This window comes from Scyliorhinus torazame, chromosome 5 (genome assembly GCF_047496885.1).
Source record: "Scyliorhinus torazame isolate Kashiwa2021f chromosome 5, sScyTor2.1, whole genome shotgun sequence".
Classification (NCBI taxonomy): Eukaryota; Metazoa; Chordata; class Chondrichthyes; order Carcharhiniformes; family Scyliorhinidae; genus Scyliorhinus; species Scyliorhinus torazame.
Window position 1 is genome coordinate 250,356,494 of NC_092711.1, and position 24,840 is coordinate 250,381,333.

General features: G+C 45.6%; 1 protein-coding gene across 12 annotated transcripts in view; it reads left to right on the top strand.

Moving 5' to 3' along the window:
- The window catches only part of LOC140421035 (Krueppel-like factor 12), a 236,070-nt gene that overhangs the window by 114,586 nt on the left and 96,644 nt on the right, over positions 1-24,840 (top strand). The window contains exon 1 of one of the 12 annotated variants that reach the window (XM_072505339.1): positions 13,829-13,975. The exons of the other annotated variants lie outside the window; for them this stretch is intronic. Coding sequence (XP_072361440.1) covers positions 13,844-13,975 — 132 coding nt within the window. The 5' untranslated portion in view covers positions 13,829-13,843. Of the gene's footprint in view, positions 1-13,828; positions 13,976-24,840 lie in introns of those variants that run through there. 12 annotated transcript variants of the gene reach the window in all.

Consider the following 24,840-nt stretch of genomic DNA (forward strand, 5'->3'; position numbering starts at 1 on the left):
ATCTCCACCCTGTCATTCCAGGAGTGATAACATAAGAAATCGGGCTTGGTTATTTTATAAACAAACTTTATTAAACAAAAGAAATACAATCTTTAAACTTTTATACTTCGATCTTAACAATAACCGATCTCATAGAATCTACAATGCAGAAGGAGGCCATTCAACCCATCGAGTCTGCACCGACCCTCTGAAAGAGCACCTTACTAGGCCCAATTCCCCATCCTATTCCAGTAATCCCACTTATGGGCAATTTAGCATAGCCAATCCACCTAACGTGGACATCCCTCTACTGTGGGAGAAAACCGGATCACCTGGAGGAAACCCACACAGGTACGGGAAGAATGTACAAACTCCAAACAGTCACCCGAGGTCGGAATCAAACCCGGGTCTCTGGCGCTGAGAGGCAGCAGTGCTAACCACTGTGCTAACTTGCCGCCCATGTAGGTCTGATCGCTAACACATGAGTCCCCATTAAACAGCGCTTCAAATGAACATGCAACTCTCATTCCAATTACACAGACAGGCAAAGGTGCTAGATGCATTTAAAAAGCAGTTTTTCTGCTGTTAGTGAAGTTCCTTCAGAACCCTTTTCGAAAGCCTGCCTCTGGGACAGCTTTTCATGACCTATTTTGGTAGCTTTTCAAATTCTTCTTCTCACCTGTTCAAACAGGATTCTTTGTCTCGCTCTCTGATCTCCGCCAGCCCCTCAAACAAAGGTTCTCTCCTGGGGTGTCCAGATTTGAACCCATTATCGTTATCTTGGCTGTTTGATTTCCCACTCTAGTTTATATAAAAGAACAGCGCCATGCTACTGATATGCAACTAATCTTTCATTTATGGACAAAAGACTGCAATAAGATAACGACTGGTCAAACAAGAGTGTCCTGAAGGACAATGGATCATGGGTGAATCACCCTGGCTGAACAGGGCCACCCTGTGTATTCCCACTAACGACTTTAAATCTGAATGGGACAATGTAACTCTGGCCAGGCGTGGGCGTATCTCTCTGACTCTGTGCTAGCAGTTTTTCCCTCGGTCTGTTTAACCCCTAAATTGCCTACTACATCTTCGCTTCCACTTCTGGATGCAATTTCCTAATATCTCCCCTTTGTTACTGTAGCTATAATCTGAGAGATTGAATTTGGATTGTACTTGAGGTGGATCAGATATTGGAACCTTCATTAATTTATCCCATTGTTTTGCATCATCATTATCAATCTTTATGGTGCCGACTGATGTAATTACAATGTGCCCATATAGAGCCAAGGGCAGTGCAGAAGCTGTCAGGAAACTGGTTTCGGACCATTTGAGAACTTACCAGGTGATACAGTTAGAAAAGAAACCGCAGCCCACATTTGTTTTATGGAAGGACTGTCCAAAAACGGGCTTTTGATTTTGTTTGCTGTCCCTCTGCTCCCATTCACATTGTAATTTGGTCGGAAGACTATCTGAAGGACAGTAGTAAGGATACTACAAAATTTAGTTATTCTGAAAGAAACTGCAGTTCTCTGAGCCATCCAGTAGGGGCTCCACCCTGTGAGACATGATCAAATAAATCTGGGACACTGAGGGTTAATCAGGACTAATTGGAGTATCCCTACTGCTACTCGCGAAAGATCTGTCAACTTTTCTTGTACCAGGTCTTGAACGTAGGCCATTCCTTGCCTGTATAGCCCACTCTAATTTGGGTAAATCTTGAACTGTTGTAGAACATATTACAGAGGCTAACTATAAAACTATTTGTGAGTGGGGAAATGAAACCTATTAAACACAAACTAGCACCTGGTAAATTGATGGGCTGAATGGTCTGGTTTTTATCCTGTAACATTATATTTACCTGTGCAAAAAAACAACTACAATGAGTTGGACCGCTTCCTGATAGATTGCTACCAGGCTGCCCAACTGAACCATTGAATTCTCATAATGGATTACCTGGCAATAAAATTAGTCAAAAGGGAACTTGTATTTCATAGGTGGAGCTAAATTGTATGGGTTAACTTTTCTATATTTGTGGGCCCCAGTTAAAGTTTTCAACTAGATCTCTGCAGAAGTTTGAGGGTACTAACCTGATTGAAATACATTTTTATTTGAGAAGCATTGTTTAATGTCTCTTTGGATAAAAGAGAAAAGCAATCAGTCTGTAGCGATAAGTGTTTAACCTGAATCCTAATACCGATAACGAGGGCAGAAGGGATGGAGTTTATGGCAAGCTCCGAGAGGAATTTCTGCTACTAAGTGGATAGTTTGGGTCAGGCAATTTCCCAACTCGGCAGACCTGCCTGGCTTTAAAGGAGGCAGTTACTCCAATTTTTCTTTTAATGTGGGGTGGTGGGTGTGTGATAGAGTCAGGCCCATCGACCTGTGACGCAGGTTAATAATAATATTATTGTCACACGTAGGCTTCAATTAGGTTACTGTGAAAAGCCCCTAGTCGCCACATTCCGGCGCCAGTTCGGGGCGGCTGGTATGAGAATTGAACCCGTGCTGCTGGCATTGTTCTGCATTAAAAGCCAGCTGTTTAGCCCACTGTGCTAAACCAGCCCCTATCGGCAGCCATGGGGATGGGAGAGAGTTTGTGCCAAAGCCTGCCACTACACCACAGGGAAGCAACATGTCACAAGGAATTGTAGGTCTCCCATACGTGAGGGAGAGGAGGGAAGTCCTCTTCTTGAGGGGAGCAGGAGGAGCTGACTTAGTCATGCAGCAGGGTCATTGTTCTTTTCAGCGCATTACTGTCTGCCCTATTCATGCCTCTCTTTCAAATCTCCTTCCAAGCCTCACTTTCCTCAAGATTCAAACCTCTCTTAAGGGCTATGTTATGGAGAGCACAGACAGCTACAAGAATGAACAAGACCCTCAGAGGAGGGTATTGAAGACCATCAGCCAACTGCACCAGCGACTGGACCAAGTGCCCTTTGAGCCTTTGTTGTCTCATCAGTTCTAAATTTGATGTATTGTCCAACCTTGGTGAAAAGGGCATCTGCCACCTGTGTTATGCACATTGTGTAGCTGCCTGTGAGATGTTGCAGGGATCTACACCAAAGAAGGCACAGATGCCTGTGACCATCTGCCCGGAGAATCACAGTCTCCTTTGACATTAGTCTCAGTCATGTCCAGCTAGCCTCTTCACTTCCTTAGATCCTGTGCTCAGGGTAGACTCTCCTCCTCCATAACTCGTGTCCTTTTCCTCTGGCCTCCTGATGACTGGTTCTCTACCATTTTTGTGCAGAGGGTTGCTCCTCACCCAATGGAAATGTGTGCAGCATCCATTTCCTGCTGACTCATCCTGGTGCACTGGTGGAGTCCAAACAAGATTGCCCACTGCTCAGATGCCAGGAGGGTGATGACCTCTTGGACTGGCAAAGTTCTTGGTGCTGGCTTCTCCCCTGACCGTGATGGGGGCTGCTGCCACTTTAATGAAAAAGAGGTAAGCTCCTTAACCATTGATAAGCATGAACATTTGACTCCTGAAACTTCTCTGCCCTCTTTGACTTGTCCCAACATGGACCCTGCCTTCCTGCAAGTGGTCTATAGTTGCTGAACACTGGCTGCCCCAGGCAGATCCCCCTCCCTTGTATTCATGAAGTTCCAACCCTCAATCTTCAAAGAATTACATCTTCGATCAAAACCTCAAAGATTTGTCCTGTACTATCTTGGTATCACAAAAGTCGCTTGGCGAATGTGATTGAATCTACTGCATCTGGGACTCCCCTAACCTTTAAGACTGTGCAATCTCAAATAAGGCCACAAGACCAAAATCCTGCAGGTTCCTGGCTAATTATTCCTGGAGTCTCCAGAACATACAGATGATACGTGGACTATGACAACCCAAATAATTAGCTTGCAAAATTATTTAACGATTCGATTTCTCAACAACAATTTTCTTTCATATAGTGCTTTTACTGTAGAGAAATTTCCCAAGGTTCTTCACAGAGGGATGAGGGAAAGCATGGGTGTCAAGCTAAAGAAGGTGATATTAGGAGGGGCTGATCAAAAGCTTGGTTAAAGATATGAATTTTTAAGAGTGACTGAAAGGGATGAAGCAGTAGGCAGGGAATTCCAGAGTATGGGCCTGTGGCAGTGATGGACTGGAGTAGTAGGGGTTACACAAGGGGCAGAGTTGGATGAAGGGAATGTTCGTGAGGAAGTTGTAGGGCTGGAGAAGATCTCAGAGAGCGGGACGTGTATGGCTAAAAAGATATTAAACTTAAGATAGAGAAAGTTAAATTGGGGTCTTTGTTTCCAATATCCCCCACCCTCTATGAGGAGCCAGTGCAGGTCGAGGGGTAAGTAGAACTTAGTGCAGAATTGAATGTGGGCAGCAGTTTTGGATGGGCTGAAAGTGGAAGCCAGAAGGCTGGTCAGGAGAGAATTTCAGCAATGCCATCTTAATTTGTTGGCAAACCAGAATCCACTTACTTGTGGATAGACTGTTAACTACACTAGACTACGAAGAGTGCGCATGCATCAAACAAAATCATCATTCCCCCTCAAAGGCACCTCTTAAGTGAGTTAGTGGTTCCGTGCACTTTTCTCCAATTGTAAAGAAATTATGGGCGGGAATTATGGCTGTTCACGCAGTGGGAAATTCCGGTTCCACACTGGCACATGGGTTTCCTGGTGATTGGGGTTCTGTTACTGGGAAATCCCATTGACAGTAGTGGGGTGGCTAGATCCCACTGGCGGGCCACCTCCGGCATCGGAAAACATGAGGCGGGGTGGTCAGGAAATCTGTCCTATACATCTTTCCAGTATTGTTGTGGGATACTGTGATGCAGGCTTGAGGGGGTTGGGGTATATGTGTAATTTAACTAAACTGAAGACCGATTGCAAGGCTAAAATCATCAAAAGGGTGAGGTGTAAAGGCAGACATGTACCAAGTTATGATGGGATACAAGTTAACAACAAGGAAGAGAAATTTGCATTAAGGGATAAGTGAAGATTTGGCTGTTTAGCCGTTGAATTTCAAAGAGAAATTAAGTTTACAAATTGCAAAGATCATAAATGAATAAAGCAATTTTCCCCAGAAGTAGTGACCATAAAGGCAACATGTAAGATTTTTATATTCTCGGATATATAACTTCCAAAGAAAGTTTGATTTAGTTAGATTGGGTTTAAAGATAAAAGAGGAAAAACATATGCAAGGAAAGATTGTGCAAAGGAGTGGCCATGTGATACCTTGAAGAGTGTGCTGTGTTGGGGCAGACCTGCGAAGTAAGCATCTTCTCTCAACGATGTCAATAGGGTGATTTTCAAATACGACGGACACCTTATTGTTCCTGATTCACAAGGCAAAGATTACGAGGACTTTAAATGTCAATGCTCAACTGACTGTTTGAGAAGTGTTTTTGTTCCAGAAAGCAAGGTTTTGTTAGAAGCCTTGGATTCCATTATCCAGTGAGAGGGAAAGAAAAGCCCTGTGAAATACCTCCCCGAGAGTAGCAGTGGGTGCCTTGCGGGAATATTATTGGAATTCTTATGGATTAAGCATGTATAGAGACTGTTGTCTGAAAAAGGATGTTTATTTGTGAGTCAAACTAAGTGTAAATAGTTTGGGGAATGTTTGTAAGACTAATATTGACGGTGTAAATGTAATTGTGTGTGTTTACATTTTCTTTTGTTTTAATTTAATATTCAAAAAATCTCTAAAGTGGTCCTGGAATTTTTACTCCTGACTTCAGTACACGTACCTTTGTGTAATAAAATACAAATAGTTTGATCAAGTTTCCCTTTGGGATTTGATCAGCCTGGTAATTACCACCTGCCCTATCATCATAAAATGGTATTGGTACTTTGACCTCTTGCCCCTCCCTCCCCTTGTACCCAGAGCAACTCTTAAGAATTTGTCAGTGATACTGAGTTCTGTTCCTTTACCATTATATTGACAAGATTGCGAGGTCTGCAGCACAAGCCAACGGTTTCTTCCAATCTCCTTGCTGTTGAATCCTTACTCTGACTAACTCTGTATAATAATCTTTCCAGGCACCAACGAAAAAAATTCTTGGATGAATGCATAATATGCTTAAATGGTTTTTGCTATATAAATGGTCCAATGCCTCCCATCAATGTCGTGTCCAGAGGGATACAACATGCCTTTCACTACTATTATCTACTACAGTACAGTCCTTCCATAAGACATAGGAGCAGAATTAGGCCACTCGGCCCATCGAGTCTGCTCCGCCATTCAATCATGGCTGATATTTTCTCATCCCCATTCTCCTGCCTTCTCCCCATAACCCCTGATCCCCTTATTAATCAAGAACCTATCTATCTTGACTTACCAGGAGTAAGCCATGGGGTACAGGTCTCTGGCACAGAGTCTGTCCCTGTTGCTCAGAAGGGAAGGGGGGAAGGAGTAGAGCATTAGTCATTGGAGACTCCATAGTTAGGGGGATAGATAGGAAATTCTGTGGGAACGAGAGAGACTCGCGGTTGCTGTGTTGCTTCCCAGGTGCCAGGGTGTGTGATGTCTCGGATCGTGTTTTCGGCATCCTTAAGGGGGAGGGGGAGCAGCCCCAAGTCGTGGTCCACATAGGTACCAAAGACATAGGTAGGAAAAGGGATAGGGATGTAAGGCAGGAATTCAGGGAGCTAGGGTGGAAACTTAGATGTAGGACAAACAGAGTTATCTCTGGGTTGTTACCCGTGCCACGTGCTAGCGAGATGAGGAATAGGGAGAGAGAGGAGTTGAACACATGGCTGCAGGGATGGTGCAGGAGGGAGGGTTTCAGATTTCTGGATAATTGGGGCTCATTCTGGGGTCGGTGGGACCTCTACAAATGGGATTGTCTACACCTGGACCAGAGGTGTACCAATATCCTGGGGGGGAAATTTGCTAATGCTCTTCGGGAGGGTTTAAACTAGTTCAGCAGGGGCTTGGGAACCTGAATTGTAGCTCCAGTATACAGGAGGTTGAGAGTAGTGAGGTCATGAGTAAGGTTTCAAAGTTGCAGGAGTGTGCAGGCAGGAAGGTGGTTTAAAGTGTGTCTTCTTCAATGCCAGGAGCATCCGGAATAAGGTGGGTGAACTTGCGGGATGGGTTGGTACCTGGGACTTCGATGTTGTGGCCATTTTGGAGACATGGATAGAGCAGGGACAGGAATGGTTGTTGCAGGTGCTGGGGTTTAGATATTTCAGTAAGCTCAGGGAAGGTGGTAAAAGAGGGGAAGGGGTGGATTTGATAGTCAAGGACAGTATTACGGTGGCAGAAAGGACATTTGATGAGGACTCGTCTACTGAGGTAGTATGGGCTGAGATTAGAAACAGGAAAGGAGAGGTCACCCTGTTAGGGGTTTTCTATAGGCGTCCGAAAAGTTCCAGAGATGTAGAGGAAAGGATTGCAAAGATGATTCTGGATAGGAGCGAAAGCAACAGGGTAGTTGTTATGGGGGACTTTAACTTTCCAAATATTGACTGGAAACGCTATAGTTCGAGTTCTTTAGATTGGTCCGTTTTTGTCCAATGTGTGCAGGAGGGTTTCCTGACACAGTATGTAGGTAGGCCAACGAGAGGCGAGGCCATATTGGATTTGGTACTGGGTAATGAACCAGGCCAGATATTAGATTTGGAGGTAGGTGAGCACTTTGGTGATAGTGACCACAATTTGGTTCCGTTTACTTTAGCGATGGAAAGGGATAGGTATATACCGCAGGGCAAGAGTTATATCTGGGGGAAAGGCAATTGTGATGCGGTGAGGCAAGACTTAGGATGCATCGGATGGAGAGGAAAACTGCAGGGGATGGGCACAATGGAAATGTGGAGCTTGTTCAAGGAACAGCTACTGCGTGTCCTTGATAAGTATGTACCTGTCAGGCAGGGAGGAAGTGGTCGAGCAAGGGAACCGTGGTTTACAAAAGCAGTCGAAACACTTGTCAAGAGGAAGAAGGAGGCTTATGCAAAGATGAGACGTGAAGGTTCAGTTAGGGCGCTCGAGAGTTACAAGTTAGCTGGGAAGGACCTAAAGAGAGAGCTAAGAAGAGCCAGGAGGGGACATGAGAAGTCTTTGGCAGGTAGGATCAAGGATAACCCTAAAGCTTTTGATAGATATGTCAGGAATAAACGAATGACTAGGGTAAGACTAGGGCCAGTCAAGGACAGTAGTGGGAAGTTGTGCGTGGAGTCCGAGGAGATAGGAGAGGTGCTAAATGAATATTTTTCGTCCGTATTCACACAGGAAAAAGACAATGTTGTCGAGGAGAATACTGAGATTCAGGCTACTAGACTATAAGGGCTTGAGGTTCATAAGGAGGAGGTGTTAGCAATTCTGGAAAGTGTGAAAATAGATAAGTCCCCTGGGCCAGATGGGATTTATCCTAGGATTCTCTGGGAAGCTAGGGAGGAGATTGCTGAGCCTTTGGTTTTAATCTTTAAGTCATCTTTGTCTACAGGAATAGTGCCAGAAGACTGGAGGATAGCAAATGTTGTCCCCTTGTTCAAGAAGGGGAGTAGAGACAACCCCGGTAACTATAGACCAGTGAGCCTTACTTCTGTTGTGGGCAAAATCTTGGAAAAGTTTATAAGAGATAGGATGTATAATCATCTGGAAAGGAATAATTTGATTAGAGATAGTCAACAGGGTTTTGTGAACGGTAGGTTGTGCCTCACAAACCTTATTGAGTTCTTTGAGAAGGTGACCAAACAGGTGGATGAGGGTAAAGCAGTTGATGTGGTGTATATGGATTTCAGTAAAGCGTTTGATAAGGTTCCCCATGCTAGGCTAATGCAGAAAATACGGAGGCATGGGATTCAGGGTGATTTAGCAGTTTGGATCAGAAATTGGCTAGCTGGAAGAAGACAAAGGGTGGTGGTTGATGGGAAGTGTTCAGACTGGAGTCCAGTTACTAGTGGTGTACCACAAGGGTCTGTTTTGGGGCCACTGCTGTTTGTCATTTTTATAAATGACCCGGAGGAGGGCGTAGAAGAATGGGTGAGTAAATTTGCAGATGACACTAAAGTCGGTGGAGTTGTGGACAGTGCGGAAGGATGTTACAACTTAGAGGGACATAGATAAGCTGCAGCGCTGGGCTGAGAGGTGGCAAATGGAGTTTAATGTAGAAAAGTGTGAGGTGATTCATTTTGGAAGGAATAACAGGAAGACAGAATACTGGGTTAATGGTAAGATTCTTGGCAGTGTGGATGAGCAGAGAGATCTCGGTGTCCATGTACATAGATCCCTGAAAGTTGCCACCCAGGTTGAGAGGGTTGTTAAGAAGGCGTACAGTGTGTTAGCTTTTATTGATAGAGGGATTGAGTTTCGGAGCCATGAGGTCATGTTGCAGCTGTACAAAACTCTGGTGCGGCCACATTTGGAGTATTGCATGCAATTCTGGTCACCGCATTATAGGAAGGATGTGGAAGCATTGGAAAGGGTGCAGGGGAGATTTACCAGAATGTTGCCTGGTATGGAGGGAAGATCTTATGAGGAAAGGCTGAGGGACTTGAGGCTGTTTTCGTTAGAGAGAAGAAGGTTAAGAGGTGACTTAATTGAGGCATCCAAGATGATCAGAGGATTGGATAGGGTGGACAGTGAAGCACAAGTGATGGCGATGTCTAGCACGAGGGGACATAGCTTTAAATTGAGGGGAGATAGATATAAGACCGATGTCAGAGGTAGGTTCTTTACTCGGAGAGTAGTAAGGGCATGGAATGTCCTGCCTGCAACAGTAGTGGACTCGCCAACACTAAGGGCATTCAAATGGTCATTGGATAGACATATGGACGATAAGGGAATAGTGTAGATGGGCTTTAGAGTGGTTTCACAGGTCGGCACAACGTCGAGGGCCTAAGGGCCTGTACTGCGCTGTAATGTTCCATGTTCTATGTTCTATCTCTGTCTTATAGACACTTGGTAAATTGGCCTCCACAGCCTTCTGTGGCAAAGAATTCCACAGATTCACCACCCTCTGGCTGAAGAAATTTCTCCTCATCTCTGTTTTAAAGGATTGTCCCTTAGGTCTGAGATAGTGTCCTCTGGTTCTAGTTTTTCCTACAAGTGGAAACATCCTCTCTACGTCCACTCTATTCAGGCCTTCCCAGCTTGCTGTGTTTTTAAAGTTTGATTTATTCTGACTATGTATTATAAAATTTATCCTTCACAAATTAATAAGCTGCATAGGTTCTGAACAAGGTGGACCTGAAGCCTGTAGAGTTGGTTAGAGTTCCTACAATCACTTTTATTTTCATATTTAAAGTAGAAACCTTTCAAGAGAAAATCATTATTGACTTAAAAGACAATTGATTATGATATTCAAATGCTGGAAAAATACCCAATGATATCAAAATAACCATGCGTTTCTGTGGAAAATGTGTACGTGTCCACTAGATGCTGCTAAAAATAAATGTCACATCACTAGTGATCCCATCACTAGTGCTCACAGCTTCCTTCAATAATTTCTAGTCTTCTGTACACTGCTCTTCTGCGTTTAGGATCTTTTTTTCTACCTGCAATAGTGTGGGATGCCAGGCAGACCCAGGTTCTACTGCACCCTCAGTAAGTACCAATGCTTCCCTCTGAAAGAGCTGCATTGGTATTTATAAGTACTCATTATATTCATGTGCTATTAGACTAAATAAACCTATCTTTGTTTCAGGCTCTTTTGAAATATCAGTTTTTCTGTCCCTGTGTTAGCCTTTTGAAACCTGTTGATCAATTGTTGCTAGTTTTATAAGATCACAAACATCATAAGATCATAAGAAATAGGAGCAGGAATGGGCCATTTGACCCATCAAACCTGCTCCACCGTTTAAGAAGATCATAGCTAATCTGATTGTGGTTTCAGCCCCAACCCCATTATCCCTTCACTCCCCTGACCCAGCTTTCACTGTTGCCAGGGGAAGAGAATTCCAAAGTCGAAAGACCCTCTGAGAACAGAAATTCCTCCTTGTCTCCATCTTAAATGGGAGACCCCTTATTTTGCAACTGCCCATTATTTCTGGATTCCTCTATTAAAGGAAACAGCCTCTGAACATCTATCCTGTCAAGCCCCCTCAAAATCTTATGTTTCAATAAGATCACCTCTCGTTCCTCTAAACTCCAGTGAATATCGGCTCAGCCCTTCCTCATAAGACATCCCAGGAATCAGCCCAGTGAACCTTATTTGAATTGCTTCCAATGTAAGTAGTTTTCTTCTCAAATAAGGAGACCAAAACTGTAAACAGTACTCCGGTGCAATCTCTCAATGCCGTGTACCTTTGTAGCAAGACTTCCCTTTAATGCTCCAACCCCCTTTGCAATAAGGGCTAACATTCCATTGGACTTTTTAATGATTTATTGTACCTGAATGCTAACTTTTTCTGATTCAGCTATGAAGACAACCAGATCCTTCTGTACCACAGCGTGCTACAGACGATGTTGCCAGACCTGCAGAATGTTCTGTTTCTATTTCCGATTTCCCACTCTGCAGGATATTACTTTTGTACTAGATCCGGGATCAGTTGTATGTTCAGTATGTTGTGACCAGGCGATGAGGAGAGAACTGGCTCCCACTTTGCCAGCCTTCTCAGGTCACAACAAAGGTTTAAGTTTCTTTTTCATGAGAGTATGCCTTTTCCAAATCAGAATGTTGTATTGAACTATTTAAGTAGTGAGCAAGAATGAGCCAACCAAACACAAAGAGTTCAAGAGCAAATTTATTAACCACTAAACCCGAGAGTAAATATAATGAGAACTCTACATCACACAGGTATCAGAAATAAGGAAAATCAGAGTTCAATGAAAAAAAAGATAAGCGTATACGGTTGATTGTCCTTCAGGCGTAGATTTTAAATGTTTGGGCTGATTTAGGTTAGCCGATGTTCTGGATGGGGTTAGATGTAGAAGATGTTGCACTAATCTGAACACCGTTCACTTGTAGATATCTAATGAAGTTGGCTTCCTAACAGGGAAATACAAAGAAGAAAGGAAGAAAGAGAGCTCAGTTTTCAATCTGCTTCCTTTGTTGGAAAATGCTCATCACTGTTGTGGCTGCAGCCTGGCCTTGACATATTCCACCAGTTATGTATTTCCAAAAATATGAGTCAGTTTGTGGCAGCCATATTTTAAATATCTCTTCCCAGGGCAGTTATGAGTTTGATGGGCCTCTGAATTGAAGGAAATGTCCCTCTCTTCACACTATCCGAAGGGTGATTTGATCACTTCTCACTTTCACCAACGAAGGTGGTCTTGGACTTTTTTTTAAGTAGCAAAATTTCCAGTCAGTTGAAAAAACAAACTTCCGAAAATAAAGGGGCGTAGCGTTGTGACAAGTAACAGCAATACGGCAAAGGTAATCTTTGGGCTGGGTCAAGCTGGATGCTCACGGTGAATAGCCCATTTGGGGTTCTCTTTTAAGAGAGGCAAGAAGATAGAAGAGAAATTGATGGGAGATCACAGTGCTGGGTGACAGGAGGAAGTGATGGGCCCCGAGGAAACGTGAAGGTTAAGACTGAGCTGGACAAATTCACTGATATCAAGGACAATTCTATGTTGGGAATTAAAAATGCACAGCGGCAGCAAAATCATAAAGAAGCCTGGGTGGAAAAGAAGTTGCTTTAAGGGATACAACTGTATAATGGACCAGCTTGGTCACGACAAAGACTAAAGTGGAAAGAATAAAGGCAGGTTGTGTTAGTGCTTGAAATCCATGGAGTGGGTATGGCGATAAACAGTACTGAGCTTCAGAGTCCAAGGTTCAATTACTATTCTGTGCTGAGTTAATTGAGCTCAACAAGGCGTCTGAACAACATAGCCAGCTTTGATTCCCTTGGGCTAGGGAGGAGAACATTGGGCAAGATTCCTGCTCCCCTTTAATTAGCAGCCACGCCTTTGGGGAAGTGTGGGCGTTGGGTGGAGCATGGTTAAATACTGCTGTAATACATCCTATGGTCAAGTGGCCCAGACAGTGCGAGGAGGCTGAAGGTGAAATACCAGTTTGGATGAGGTGCCGGAAGGTAGTTGGTGCCTGTGTAAGTGCACCCCAGTGTGAACTGCCAGTTTAACGAGAAGTGTTTTTAAAAAATGACAATGAATACAAATTTTTCCAGCCCCTCCTGGCAAACCTGACAGAAACTGAATGGGCGGGCAGGGAGTTAAAATGCCCCATGAGCTGACCCCACTTGTTTCTGTAGATCTCTAATTACTTGCTCTTTTTAGCAAGTGAGAAAGCAGCAGGGTCTTGCTTTAAAAATGCAGATTGGACTCCGATGGTGTATTTGGATAATTGGGACCAAGAAGAATGTCAAATTAGCATCTAAAGCAAATAGATGGGGTGGAAGCAGACAGATCTATTTTAACAAAACTGTATGAAGGAGGCCTGGGCAGGGTAAAAGACTTCGGACAGAAGCAATCGAAAAGGACAAATGGATATTGAAACACGATTTGGACTGGCAAATTATATGAAATCAAAGCTTTAATTTATTGGAATATTTAGGCCTAAGGAAGGTTCAGCACCTTGTAACTGGGGAGCATCCATAAGTGAAATGAAGGATTGTGTTAGTGAATTTTGAAAGGAAAGGCACAGACCAGCAACGATCAGCCATATTAGCCTGTGAGGGAGCAGGGTGTGGTTGTGTGAACAAGCCTCGTGGTAGAGACATATTTGGAACTGAATTCTTCTGAGAGTAAATGAACTTGATAAGACATTGAACAGGAGCACTGGAGGAAAGTTAGAGAGATACAAAATGTTTAGAAGTAGAAAGCAAGAAAGCCAAGGTGATTTGTAAGGGAAAGGAGTAAAAAAAAAAGTAACGTGCAGCTCAATGAAGAAACAGACTTACAGTAAAGATACTATATTGTTAAGGAGTAGATCCTAACACAAGTAACAATAACTGGCACCTATAAATTGAAATACATATGGAATAGACCGTTATGGCAATTCCGCTTTCAAGGAAATTAGGGTGGCAAAAGCAGTTTGACTACGAAATGCTGCATTTTCTTGCAGAGCGCCACTGTTGTAACTGTTTAACAGGATTCAGTACTTGCACCTGGAAATGCTGTGAGGTGAGAATGTTTACCTTCTGTCTTTCTTTTCAGGATTCCTTCTGTTTGGGAGTAGTCTTACGGGATTTGAATGTTGGGCTTAAAAACCCCCTGCAAAGACGGTGAATCAAAAATATAAAATAAATGTTGAAGTAGATGACAGATTGTTGCGGCCTTATGTCAGAATCAGAAATGTTGGCCAGCCTTTCTTGCAGATGCTAATTGGCCTGCTGTTCATTGTGGGCAAGTTTTTTTTTTTAGTTCTGGGCCATATCCATATGTACCATTTGTACGTGTGGCAAAATAATAGCACATTTATAAAAAAAAAAATCTAGATTAATTTCTGTGTCAAGAGAAGTTAACAATGTACATGTCTTTTTATTGGTTTGATTGTTATATGCTCCCTAACGTCACCGTCTCCAGCATTCCCGATTTCAGAAGCAGCACTGCAATATTAATGAGCGGGTGTTGTCCCTGCATAGCTCACTTGCACAGGTCAGCTGTTTAGTTTCTACCTGCTGTGTGTCCTTTCCTCGCTATGAAGAAAAGTCAATGAAATGACAACCTCAAAAGCGCAGCTTCCAAAAACTGTGCACATGCAGCCCTTGCGTTGCACAGTTGTTTGTCAACTGTGCTACTTAATCTGTCCTGCAACATAAATGGAATCGATTCCACAACACCAAGATTCCTGGCACATTATAGCACTGGTTTCAATAAAATCTGCAATTTCCAGTTCCAATATAAAGGGAATATTACATCTTAACAGAATTAGGTCCCTTTTTTTATTCCAAATTTTTACTGTGTTAGAGCAGAGAGAGCAGAATGCAAAGTCATTTTATTCGCAAATAAGTGCAGCGCAAGGGTTAATGTACATTTTTGAAGAAGTGTAAAATAATCTTGGTTGAGCTGGGGTGACTGTGAGCTTTGTGCTGCAAGTTTCTCTTGTGTTTTGCTTTGAATGCAATGTTGGCATTGGATAGAGCATCTCTGTTTCAGTGCTGGATTACGGTGCAGCTGGCTGCTGGGGTGGTGTTAGGTTGAGGGAGTAGGAGAGAGAAGTGGGGAAAGAGAGCGAGGCATAGAATTTGCAGCAGGGGGAAAGGAATGGCAAATGAATGCGAGCTTCTGGTTAATGCACAACGGTGTTCAGACATGAACCATTTTGTAATATGATTGCTGCTAAAGCTGTTGAGAGGGGTTTTGGAACTAACTACAGGGAAATTCCTTGGCAATTACACATTATTTACAAAACCTGAAGCCATTCATTTTCAAATGACTGCGTGATAAATCCATAATTGTAAGACCGTAAGAAATAGGAGCAGGAGAAGACCATATGGCCTGTCGAGCCTACTCTGCCAATCAATATATCACTTTGGGGGTATCTATACCACATGGACTGCAGCAGTGCAAGGCGGCGGCTCAACACCACCTTCTCAAGGGCAATTAGGGATGAAAAAAGACATGAGTTCGGATGGGTTGACATGAATTGGCGATGGAGAGAATAAGAATGTGGGTGGGGGTGTGAGCGGGTGGCTGGAGAATGTTTTCTCATAATTTCACTTGCACTCAGAGATATAAGATGGTAGAAATTATGTTGATAGCTGCCAATGGTGGGCAATTATTCAAAACAATAATTTGTATTAATTTCTTTTTGAAAGGTATTATTTTGGCATGTAGTTGCCCCCGGCAAATATTTCTTTGTGTCTTTTGATGAGGGCTAGAATGCTGCCGAAAATGGTACACTGCAGCAAGGACAAAGCTCCTACACTTGGCTACCCTGTGGCTACCTACGTTCCATTTCTGGGGTGGTGGGCCTGATTCTATCCTGCACTCGCTCCCCTGGCCCCCTGGAAAGAAAGTTGTGCTATATGGGGGCCTCTCTACCCAGGTGGGTCTGGTGAGTTGGGAGATTCCTTGAGTCCAGAAACTCACATTGGCAGCGAAGATCAAAGTCATGAATATCGATTGGCAATAGCTAAGCCCTCAGCATTGATCCTTGTGGCATTCCACTAATCACAGCCTGCCAACTTGAAACTGTGCCCTTTATCCTTACTCTCTGCTCCTGTCCGTTAATCAATTCTCTACCCATGTTAATAATCCACCCCCAACTCCATACAATGGGGGCGATTCTCCGATATGGAGGTCAAGTGTTCGCGCCGTTGTGAGCGCCGTCGCGTTTCACGATGGTGCGAACAGGGCCCTGGTGTGACCTTACGCGGTGCCAAATGGGCGCCGCGCCAACCCACGCATGCGCAGTTGGGGCAGCCCAATCCTGCGCATGAGCAGTTGGGCCGTGCCATCCTGCGCATGCGCAGGGAACGTCTTACACATGCCGGCCCCTCACCAACATGGCGCCGGTGTTCTGGGGCCGCACGTGGAAGGATGTAGGCCTTGGGGGGGGGGGGGGGGGGGGGGGGAGGGAGGAGGAGGAGAGAGATGCCGGCCCGCCGATCGGTGGGCCCCGATCGCGGGCCAGACCCCATCGGAGCCCACCCCGGTGAAGGAGCCACCTCCCTCCCCACAGACCGCCCCCCCCAGCGTTCCCGCAGAGTTCCCGCTGGCAGCGACCAGGGGTGGGCGGCGGCAACCTGTCGTGTCATAGCGGCCGCTCGGCCCATCCGGGCCGGAGAATCGCCACTCGCCGTTTCTCCGAGCGGCCCGGTGCGAATTGCGCGCCGCTGGTTTCCGGGGGGTGGGAGAATCGCGTGCGGGGGTCGGGGCGGCGTGGCGAGATCCGCGTGGCGCCCTGGCCCAGGTGGGGGAGGAGAATAGCGCCCAATATCTTTGTATTAACTTTGGTGTGGCATCTTATCGAACACCTTTTGGAAATCCATTCATGTTACGTTTACTGATTCTCATTCATCTAAGTCACTGGGTTCCATCCTCAAAAAATTCTTACATTTGTTTCCAAGAGGCTTTCCCTTTTGTAAAATCATGTTGTCTTGCTCTAACCATTCTAAATGTTTCCAAGTGTATTAAGACACTCTTAATGTGGATGGCACGGTGGCACAGATTTTAGTGCTGCTGCTTCACCAGGGACCCGGGTTCAATTCCAACCGTGGGTAACTCTTCGTGTGGAATTTGCACGTTCTCCCCGTGACTGCCTGGGTTTTCTCCGGGTGCTCCAGTTTCCTCTCACAGTCCAAGCATGTGCAGATTAGGTCGCTTGGCCATGCTAAATAGCCCCATAGCGTCCAGGGATGCGCAGGTTAGGTGGGGTTATGGGTACAGAGTGGGAAGTGGGCCTAGGGAGGGTGCTCTTTCAGAGGGCCGTGCAGCCCCAATGGGCCGAATGGCTGCCTTCTGCGTTGTAGGAATTCTATGGTTCTAAAAATAGATTCTAGCACTTTTCCTAAGATTGATTCCAAGCTAACTAGCCTGTGGTTCATGTCATCCCACTCCCTCCTTTCTTGGATGGTGCTTTGGAATGCATTTTTGTTGAACATTTTGAATTGTTCCTTTAAATGTTGCCCACTGATTATTTGCCTCCTTAACTTTTGGTCTATTTTCCCAATCAACCTTAGCCAGCTCCCCTCGTATCTATGTAATTGGCTTTGTTTTAAGTTTAAGATTATTGTTTGCGATTGGGAAATGTTGCTTCCAAACCTTGGGCGAGATTCTCCGACCCCCCGCCGGGTCGGAGAATCGCCGGGGGCTGGCGTGAATCCCGCCCCTGCCGGTTGCCAAATTCTCCACCACCGGAGATTCGGCGGGGGCGGGAATCGCGGCGCGCCGGTTGGCGGGGCCCCCCCCCGCGATTCTCTGGCCCGGATGGGCCGAAGTCCCGCCGCTAAAATGCCTGTCCCGCCGGCGTAGATTAAACCACCTACCTTACCGGCGGGACAAGGTGGCGCGGGCGGGCTCCGGGGTCCTGGGGGGGGGGCGCGGGGTGATCTGGCCCCGGGGGGTGCCCCACGGTGGCCTGGACCGCGATCGGGGCCCACCGATCCGTGGGCGGGCCTGTGCCATGGGGGCACTCTTTCCCTTCCGCCTTCGCCACGGTCTCCACCATGCCGGAGGCGGAAGAGACTCCCTCCACTGCGCATGCGCGGGAATGCCGTCAGCGGCCGCCCGGAGATGTCATTTCCGCGCCAGCTGGCGGGGCACCAAAGGCCTGTTCCGCCAGCTGGCGGGGCGGAAATTCGTCCGGCGTGGGCCTAGCCCCTTAAGTTGGGGGCTCGGCCCCCAAAGATGCGGAGCATTCCGCACCTTTCGGGCGGCGCGATGCCCGACTAATTTGCGCTGTTTTGAGCGCCAGTCGGCGGACATCGCGCCGTTTTCGGAGAATTTCGCCCCTTATATTGAATTCAGATGTATTATGATCACTATTTCCCAGTTGATCTTTTACATTAATAGCCCTGTGTCATTGCACTATAATAAATCTAAAATATCTGTATACCTAGTTGGTTCCACAACATACTGCTCTAGGAAACTGTCACAAAAACATTCTAAAAACTCCTCTTTCAAGGCACCTTTGCCAATATGATTGGTCCACTCTACATCAAGATTAATGTCCTCCTCAACTGTAACATTGTCTGTATTACAAGCTCCAGTAATTTATTGTTTGTTGCTCTGTCCAATGGCATAACTACTGCTAGGGGTCCTATAAACCGCTCCTAACTACTCCCAAGCATTTTGTGACTCTTACTATTCCTAATCCCTACCTATACTTATTTTATTCCTTTTAAAAAATAAATTTAGAGTACCCAGTTCATTTTTTCCAGTTAACGGGCAATTTCGTGTAGCCAATCCACCTATCCTACACATCTTTGGGTTGTGGGGGTGAAACCCACGCAGACATGGGAGAATGTGCAAACTCCACACGGACAGTGACCCAGGGCCGGGATCGAACCTGGGACCTCGGCGTCATGAGACAGCAATGCTAACCACTGCACCACCATGCTACCCTTTACTTATTCTATTCCTAATCCCAACAATACTTGTTCTATTTTCTGATTTTCTGAGCAAAGGTCCTTTTTCACTATTGTCCCTATGTCATCCTTCATTTTCAGGCTACCTTGGAGTTTAGAAAAGTAAAAGGCGGCTTGTTTGAAACATATAAGACCCTGGGGCAGCTTGACAGGGTGGATGTTTCCTTGGGTTTCGTCCGGATGCTCCGGTTTCCTCCCACAGTCCAAAAATGTGCAGGTTAGGTGGATTGGTCGTGCTAAATTGCCCTTAGTGTCCAAAAAAGGTTTGGTTGGGTGGGGTTACTGGGTTATGGGGATAGGATGGGGGTGTGGGCTTAGGTAGGGTACTCAACAGCCTTCAGTCACTATCTCACTTCATCAAAGCCTCTACATTTCTGCTGCGTCGAGAAAATAGACCCTCACCAGGTCCCAACATGTCTCGCCGCTCCAACACTCTCTGGTGACCTCCAAAGTTATGAAAAGGATACAGGTACATTGGTTGTCCCTGAGCCTCAGGAACAGGATGCAGTGTACCCATTCCAATTTAAATAAGTCCAGCTTAAGGAAACAAGGCAGCCAGCTCTCAAAGAATTTAATTCTTTGGCAAACCGATGACCCAAACATTTTTCTTCCGGCCTCGGTTCTCCGGGTCCTCTAGAATTTCTGACACCACGAAGTTGGGCTTCCAAGGATTACAAGCTGAGAAAGTTGAATTTTCGACAATCAGGATTCTCTCCTCCTTGTCACCGAGCCTCTTATTAGAATTCTGTAGCTCAGCCTTGTGAGCATTAATATTTGTGCCAACAAACCGGGTTCGCAGTCATGATCTGCAACACCTTCGGAAGAGCCGGATAAAAAGCAAGCTCTAAAACCAGGTTGCCATATTTAAGAGTCAGCTCCACCCCAGTTGTAACCAACTGCTCTCTCATCTTGACTTTCTTTCAGGATTCCTTGGCACCGTATTAATAATACCTGACCAGAAATCTTTGAGGGACACACCCCAGGATTAGATAATATGTGCCACGTGAACAGGATAAACAAGCAGATTGAAGGATGAATAGCACCAGAAATCAAGGAAACGCTGCCATTCCTGCGCCTGCATCGCACGACCTCCCATTGCCTCAACTTTTGTCTTTTTGGATTTCCAAATATCCCTTCACTCTAACTTTCCTTTCCACTCTCCCCCTTTTAATTTAAAGCCAATTTTAGCCCATGTGGATCATATTTGCCGTTGACTCTCATGTTTGTATGCTCTCTCCCTTCTTGTCATTCTCTAGTTAACATTAACTGTATCCAAATCTCCTCTCACATGAACTCGCCCCTGCCCCCCCCCCCCCCCATCCGTTTAATTAAAAACCACCTCTCCCGCCTTAATTATACAATTCACAAAGGCAAGGGTGGCATGGTGGTGCAGTGGTTAGCACTGCTGCCTCACGGTGCCGATGGCCCGGGTTCGATCCCAGCCCCGGGTCACTGTCCGTGTGGAGTTTGCACATTCTCCCCGTGTCTGCATGCGTCTCACCCCACAATCTAAAGATGTGCAGGGTAGGTGAATTGGCCACGCTAAATTGCCCCTTAATTGGAAAAAAAAATTAGTACTTTAAATTTATATGAAAAGAATTATACAATTCGCCAGGACACTGGTCCCGGCACGATTGACGTGAAAGATGTACAGCTCCTGGTGCTGGTGCCAATGCCCCATGACTCGAAGTCCATTTCTTCCACATGAGTTTGGGCAACTCCTTAATCTTACTCAAAGAGAAACAGAAAATATTGGACAATTTCAGCAGATTTGCCAGCATCTGCGGAGGGAGAAGGGAGCTAACATTTCAAGACTGGATGACTCTTCGTCAACGCTTTGGCAAAGAGTCATCCAGACTCGGAACGTTAGTTCAGCTTTGTCAAATATTCATCCATACTTTATTGAACAGTGCTCTGTTCTAATACCTTTAACCTCTGGCTGCTTGGAAACTTCCCTTCATTTCTTTAGTTTCCTTCACTCGATGCCTTTCAGATCTCTACACTTAGGATTTCTTAACAATCACTCTGTGGTATGGCTTCTCTTCTAGCAAAGCTGAGAGAGATGTTCCCCTCTAGCCTTCTAAACCAATTGTTTCTAACAGCGCTATGAGAGCTGCCTTTTCTCTCACTACCTAACTCCACCTTCAATCAAATTAGGTAAACTAAAACATAAAAGCATCTTACAAGACCCCAGTTGCTAAGCAACCAATGCTGGTTTATTTATTCTTCGTGCTGTAGCCTCTCTAAGCACAATAGAAACACAGCTGGAATTTAACCAACCCCCACACATGCAAACACCTTTTTCCAGCATGAATCTAACTGTAGGTTTTACCCTTACAGGCACAGAAACAGTAAATTAAACCAATGGAAAACTGCATGATTTTTATTGTTTACCAATACAAATATAAATCCCTTAAAACTAGCTTTGATTTCATAACAGATTAAGTATTGAGTGGCTTTAAATATGTTGAATTGACTTTCATGAATGGATGATTTTACAAAAAATAGATTTAATCTTATTTTTATCTCCGTATGGCTCCTGAGGTCTGCCCATATTGGATACTGGCCGAGTTGACATGGCAGGTGTAAGAGCAATAATGGTGGGTGGGTCATGGGGATGGATTGGGGCATGGGCTGGCATGAGGTAGCATGTTGAGTTTGGATGGGAATTGAGAGGTGAGAACTAAAAGGCCTAATGCTTAAGAAAACAACTGGGACAAAGTCCCAGAGAACCGAGGCAAAAACATTGATACTAGTCATAATTAAATCTGTTCAAACATCCTATCTCGGCATTTGGCAGGCCTTGGGCTGCCTCTGACCTGCCATCTGTGGCCAGCAGACTCAACTCTGGCAAGCACCTACCCACCCCAGAACAAAGAGCCCGTCGTTCAGGGCATTTCTTCCTGAGATGGAAGCCGGAAAGATCCCTATACTGTGGCTTGGGAGCAAAAATCCAAGTTAAACTCTTAAAACTCACCGCCAATCACCTAGTTAATGCTGTTGAATGCTCACCAGCTACTGGAGGCTGAAAAAAGGTATAAAAAGCTGCACATCCTTACTCCTCGCCACCGAATTCCCAAGTTAGCACTCATTCCTTGTTGCACTCGGGCCTTGCTATCTCCTCTCTGAAATGTTCTGCATATCAACAAGTGCTTACATGCAAATTTTTGTAATAATTTCCAAAGAGCCATATCAAACCACCAGGTCCAATTTCTAGATATTTACATTTTCTTTGTTTTTTCTCCCGCTGTTAAGTGCAATGCATTGATTCTTGAGAATGGGTGGGACGAGCTCAGATTGGTTGGGTCTACCCTGGCGCAGGTTAATTTTCGCGAAAGGAGTTGTATTCGTGCTGCTAATATGAATTGTTGTGAAGTGTACCGGGGTATGATGAGCATCCCATGTATCGAAACTTGGAGCAGCTCCAGGTGTAGCACAGAGAGAGAGCACAAACTTTTTGTCGGAGCAGATTGATCTGCATCACTCATCCCAGGCTGATTGTTAATCCTCACCTATCTCCTCAAGTAACTTAGACCATCCAAATATGTTGCACGTGGCCGTAAGCTTGTCCTTTCTATTTTCAGTCGACAATTTCACTGCAAAAAGAATCATTTGAAACTCCACTTGTTTTTTTTGTTCTTTCATTCTTGTAGATTATTGGTTTTGGGTTTTCAGGAAAACATAATGGTTGATACATCTGCTAAAACATGTCATTGTTTTTATAAAAAAAGGTATTCTGCACTTATTGGATAAACATATGCATGGAACGGTTGCCATCTCTCCAGGATTACTCCAGAGTCCTTAGAAATGTAAAGAATAATGTTCTGGACAGTGCTATGAGCAACTAAAAAGAAAAGCTGCTATTTTTTTCATTGGGCACGAGTTCATTCTTTATAAAGGTATGGGAGATGGAGGAAAAATACTTGACTGGGTGGAGTAGCTGGAGGCAGGCGGCCATATGATGAAACACATCGAAACAGAGTTGGCAACGCTAATGTGTTCCAATACTAAGGCACAGAAACCAGTGCATTCCCAATATATTAACCCATACCCCTGCTCGGTTATAGCTGGCTCCCTGAACTACACGGGGGAAAGGAAAGATTGCTAATGTTGGTTGATGTTCAGCGGTTGCTGTTGGACAGTGGATTTGTTTTGAACTTGAAAATCGGGCTGGGGTTGGCTGTAATTATTGCCATTGACTAGGCTGGTTTGCAAAGAAGAGATACTTGGCTGATGCAACAGAAGGGAATCACCAAGGGTAAGGGACCCGACAAGAGGAAGGAAATGGGCTGGAGATGTGTCCTTTCAAAGCTTATTTTTTTATTATATAGTTTGGGTCCTCAATGAAGGAATTAAATGATGAAATTTATATGTACTTTGTGCTTGCAATGCAGAAATGATGTAGAGGGTTCTGTAATTTTAGTGTAAATTTAATTCAGTTTTATCCTTTTAATATCCCATCTTGTTACCACTTCCCTGTTAGCTGCGAAATCTGTTTGTCTCGAGTAAAACTGATCTCTATTTTGCTTCTGGTGTTCCTCCCCTCCATGGACCAACCCCCTCCAGTTCCTAGACTCCCTTAATGCCATGGCCAGTGGCTCAATTGCCAGTGCGAACAGCAAAGGAGACAGGGGACACCCCTGTCTCGTCCCCCGGTACAATCTGAGATATTCCAATATCCGCCGGTTCGTAGACCCGCTCGCCACCGGGGCCCTGTATAACAACCTAACCCACCCTATGATCCCCTCCCCGAACACAAACCTGCTAAGCTCTTCCCATGGGTACTCCTACTCCACCCGATCAAAGGCCTTCTCCGCGTCCATAGCCGCCACCACCTCCGCTTCCCCTCCCACCGAGGGCATCATAATCGCGTTCAGGAGCCTCCGCACATTCGCATTTAACTGCCTGCCCTTCACGAACCCCGCCTGGTCCTCATGTATCACACCTGGGACACAGTCCTCAATCCTCGTAGCGAGGACCTTCGCCAGCAACTTGGCATCTATGTTAACGAGCGAGATCGGTTTATATGAACCGCACTGCAGTGTGTCCTTGTCCCGCTTGAGAATCAGGCGAGATCAGCGCCCGAGACATTGCCGGGGGCAGAGTCCCTTCCTCCCTCGCCTCATTGAAGGTTGTCACCAGCAACGGGCCCAACAGATCCACAAACTTCCTATAAAATTCAACCGGGAACCCATCCGGTTTCGGGGCCTTGCCCGCCTGCATGCTCCCCAATCCCTTAACCAGCTCCTCCAATCCCATCGGGGCCCCCAGGCCAGCCACCTGCTCTTCCTTCACCCTCGGGAACCTCAGTTGACCTAAGAACCGCCGCATCCCCTCTTCCCCCCTCCGGGGCCTCTGACTTGTACAGGTCCCCATAGAAATCCCTAATTATCTCATTTATTTTAACCACACTCCGCACCGTATTCCCCCCCCTATCCCTGATTCCTTCAATCTCCCTCGCCGCCTCCCTCTTACGTAGCTGATGCGCCAGCATCCGACTCGCCTTCTCCCCATTCTCATACACGGCCCCCTGCATTTTCCTCCACTGAGCCTCTGCCTTCCCCGTGGTCAATAAATCAAATTCCATTTGGAGGTTCCGTCGCTCCCTCAACAACAGCCCCTCTTCGGGGGCCTCTACATAGCTCCTGTCCACCCGTACTATCTCCCCCACCAACCTCTCCCTCCCCATCCTCTCCCTCTTCTCCCTGTGAGCCCTAATTGAAATGAGCTCGCCCCTAATCACCGCCTTCAAAGCCTCCCGAACCACACCCACCTGCACCTCCCCATTATCATTGGCCTCTATGTATCTCTGAATGCACCCCCGGACCCGCCCACAAACCTCCTCATCCACCAACAGTCCCAACATCCAGGCGCCACAGCTGGTCCCTCTCCACCCCCAACCCCAACTCCACCCAGTGCGGGGCGTGGTCCGAAATCGCTATAGCCGAGTATCCC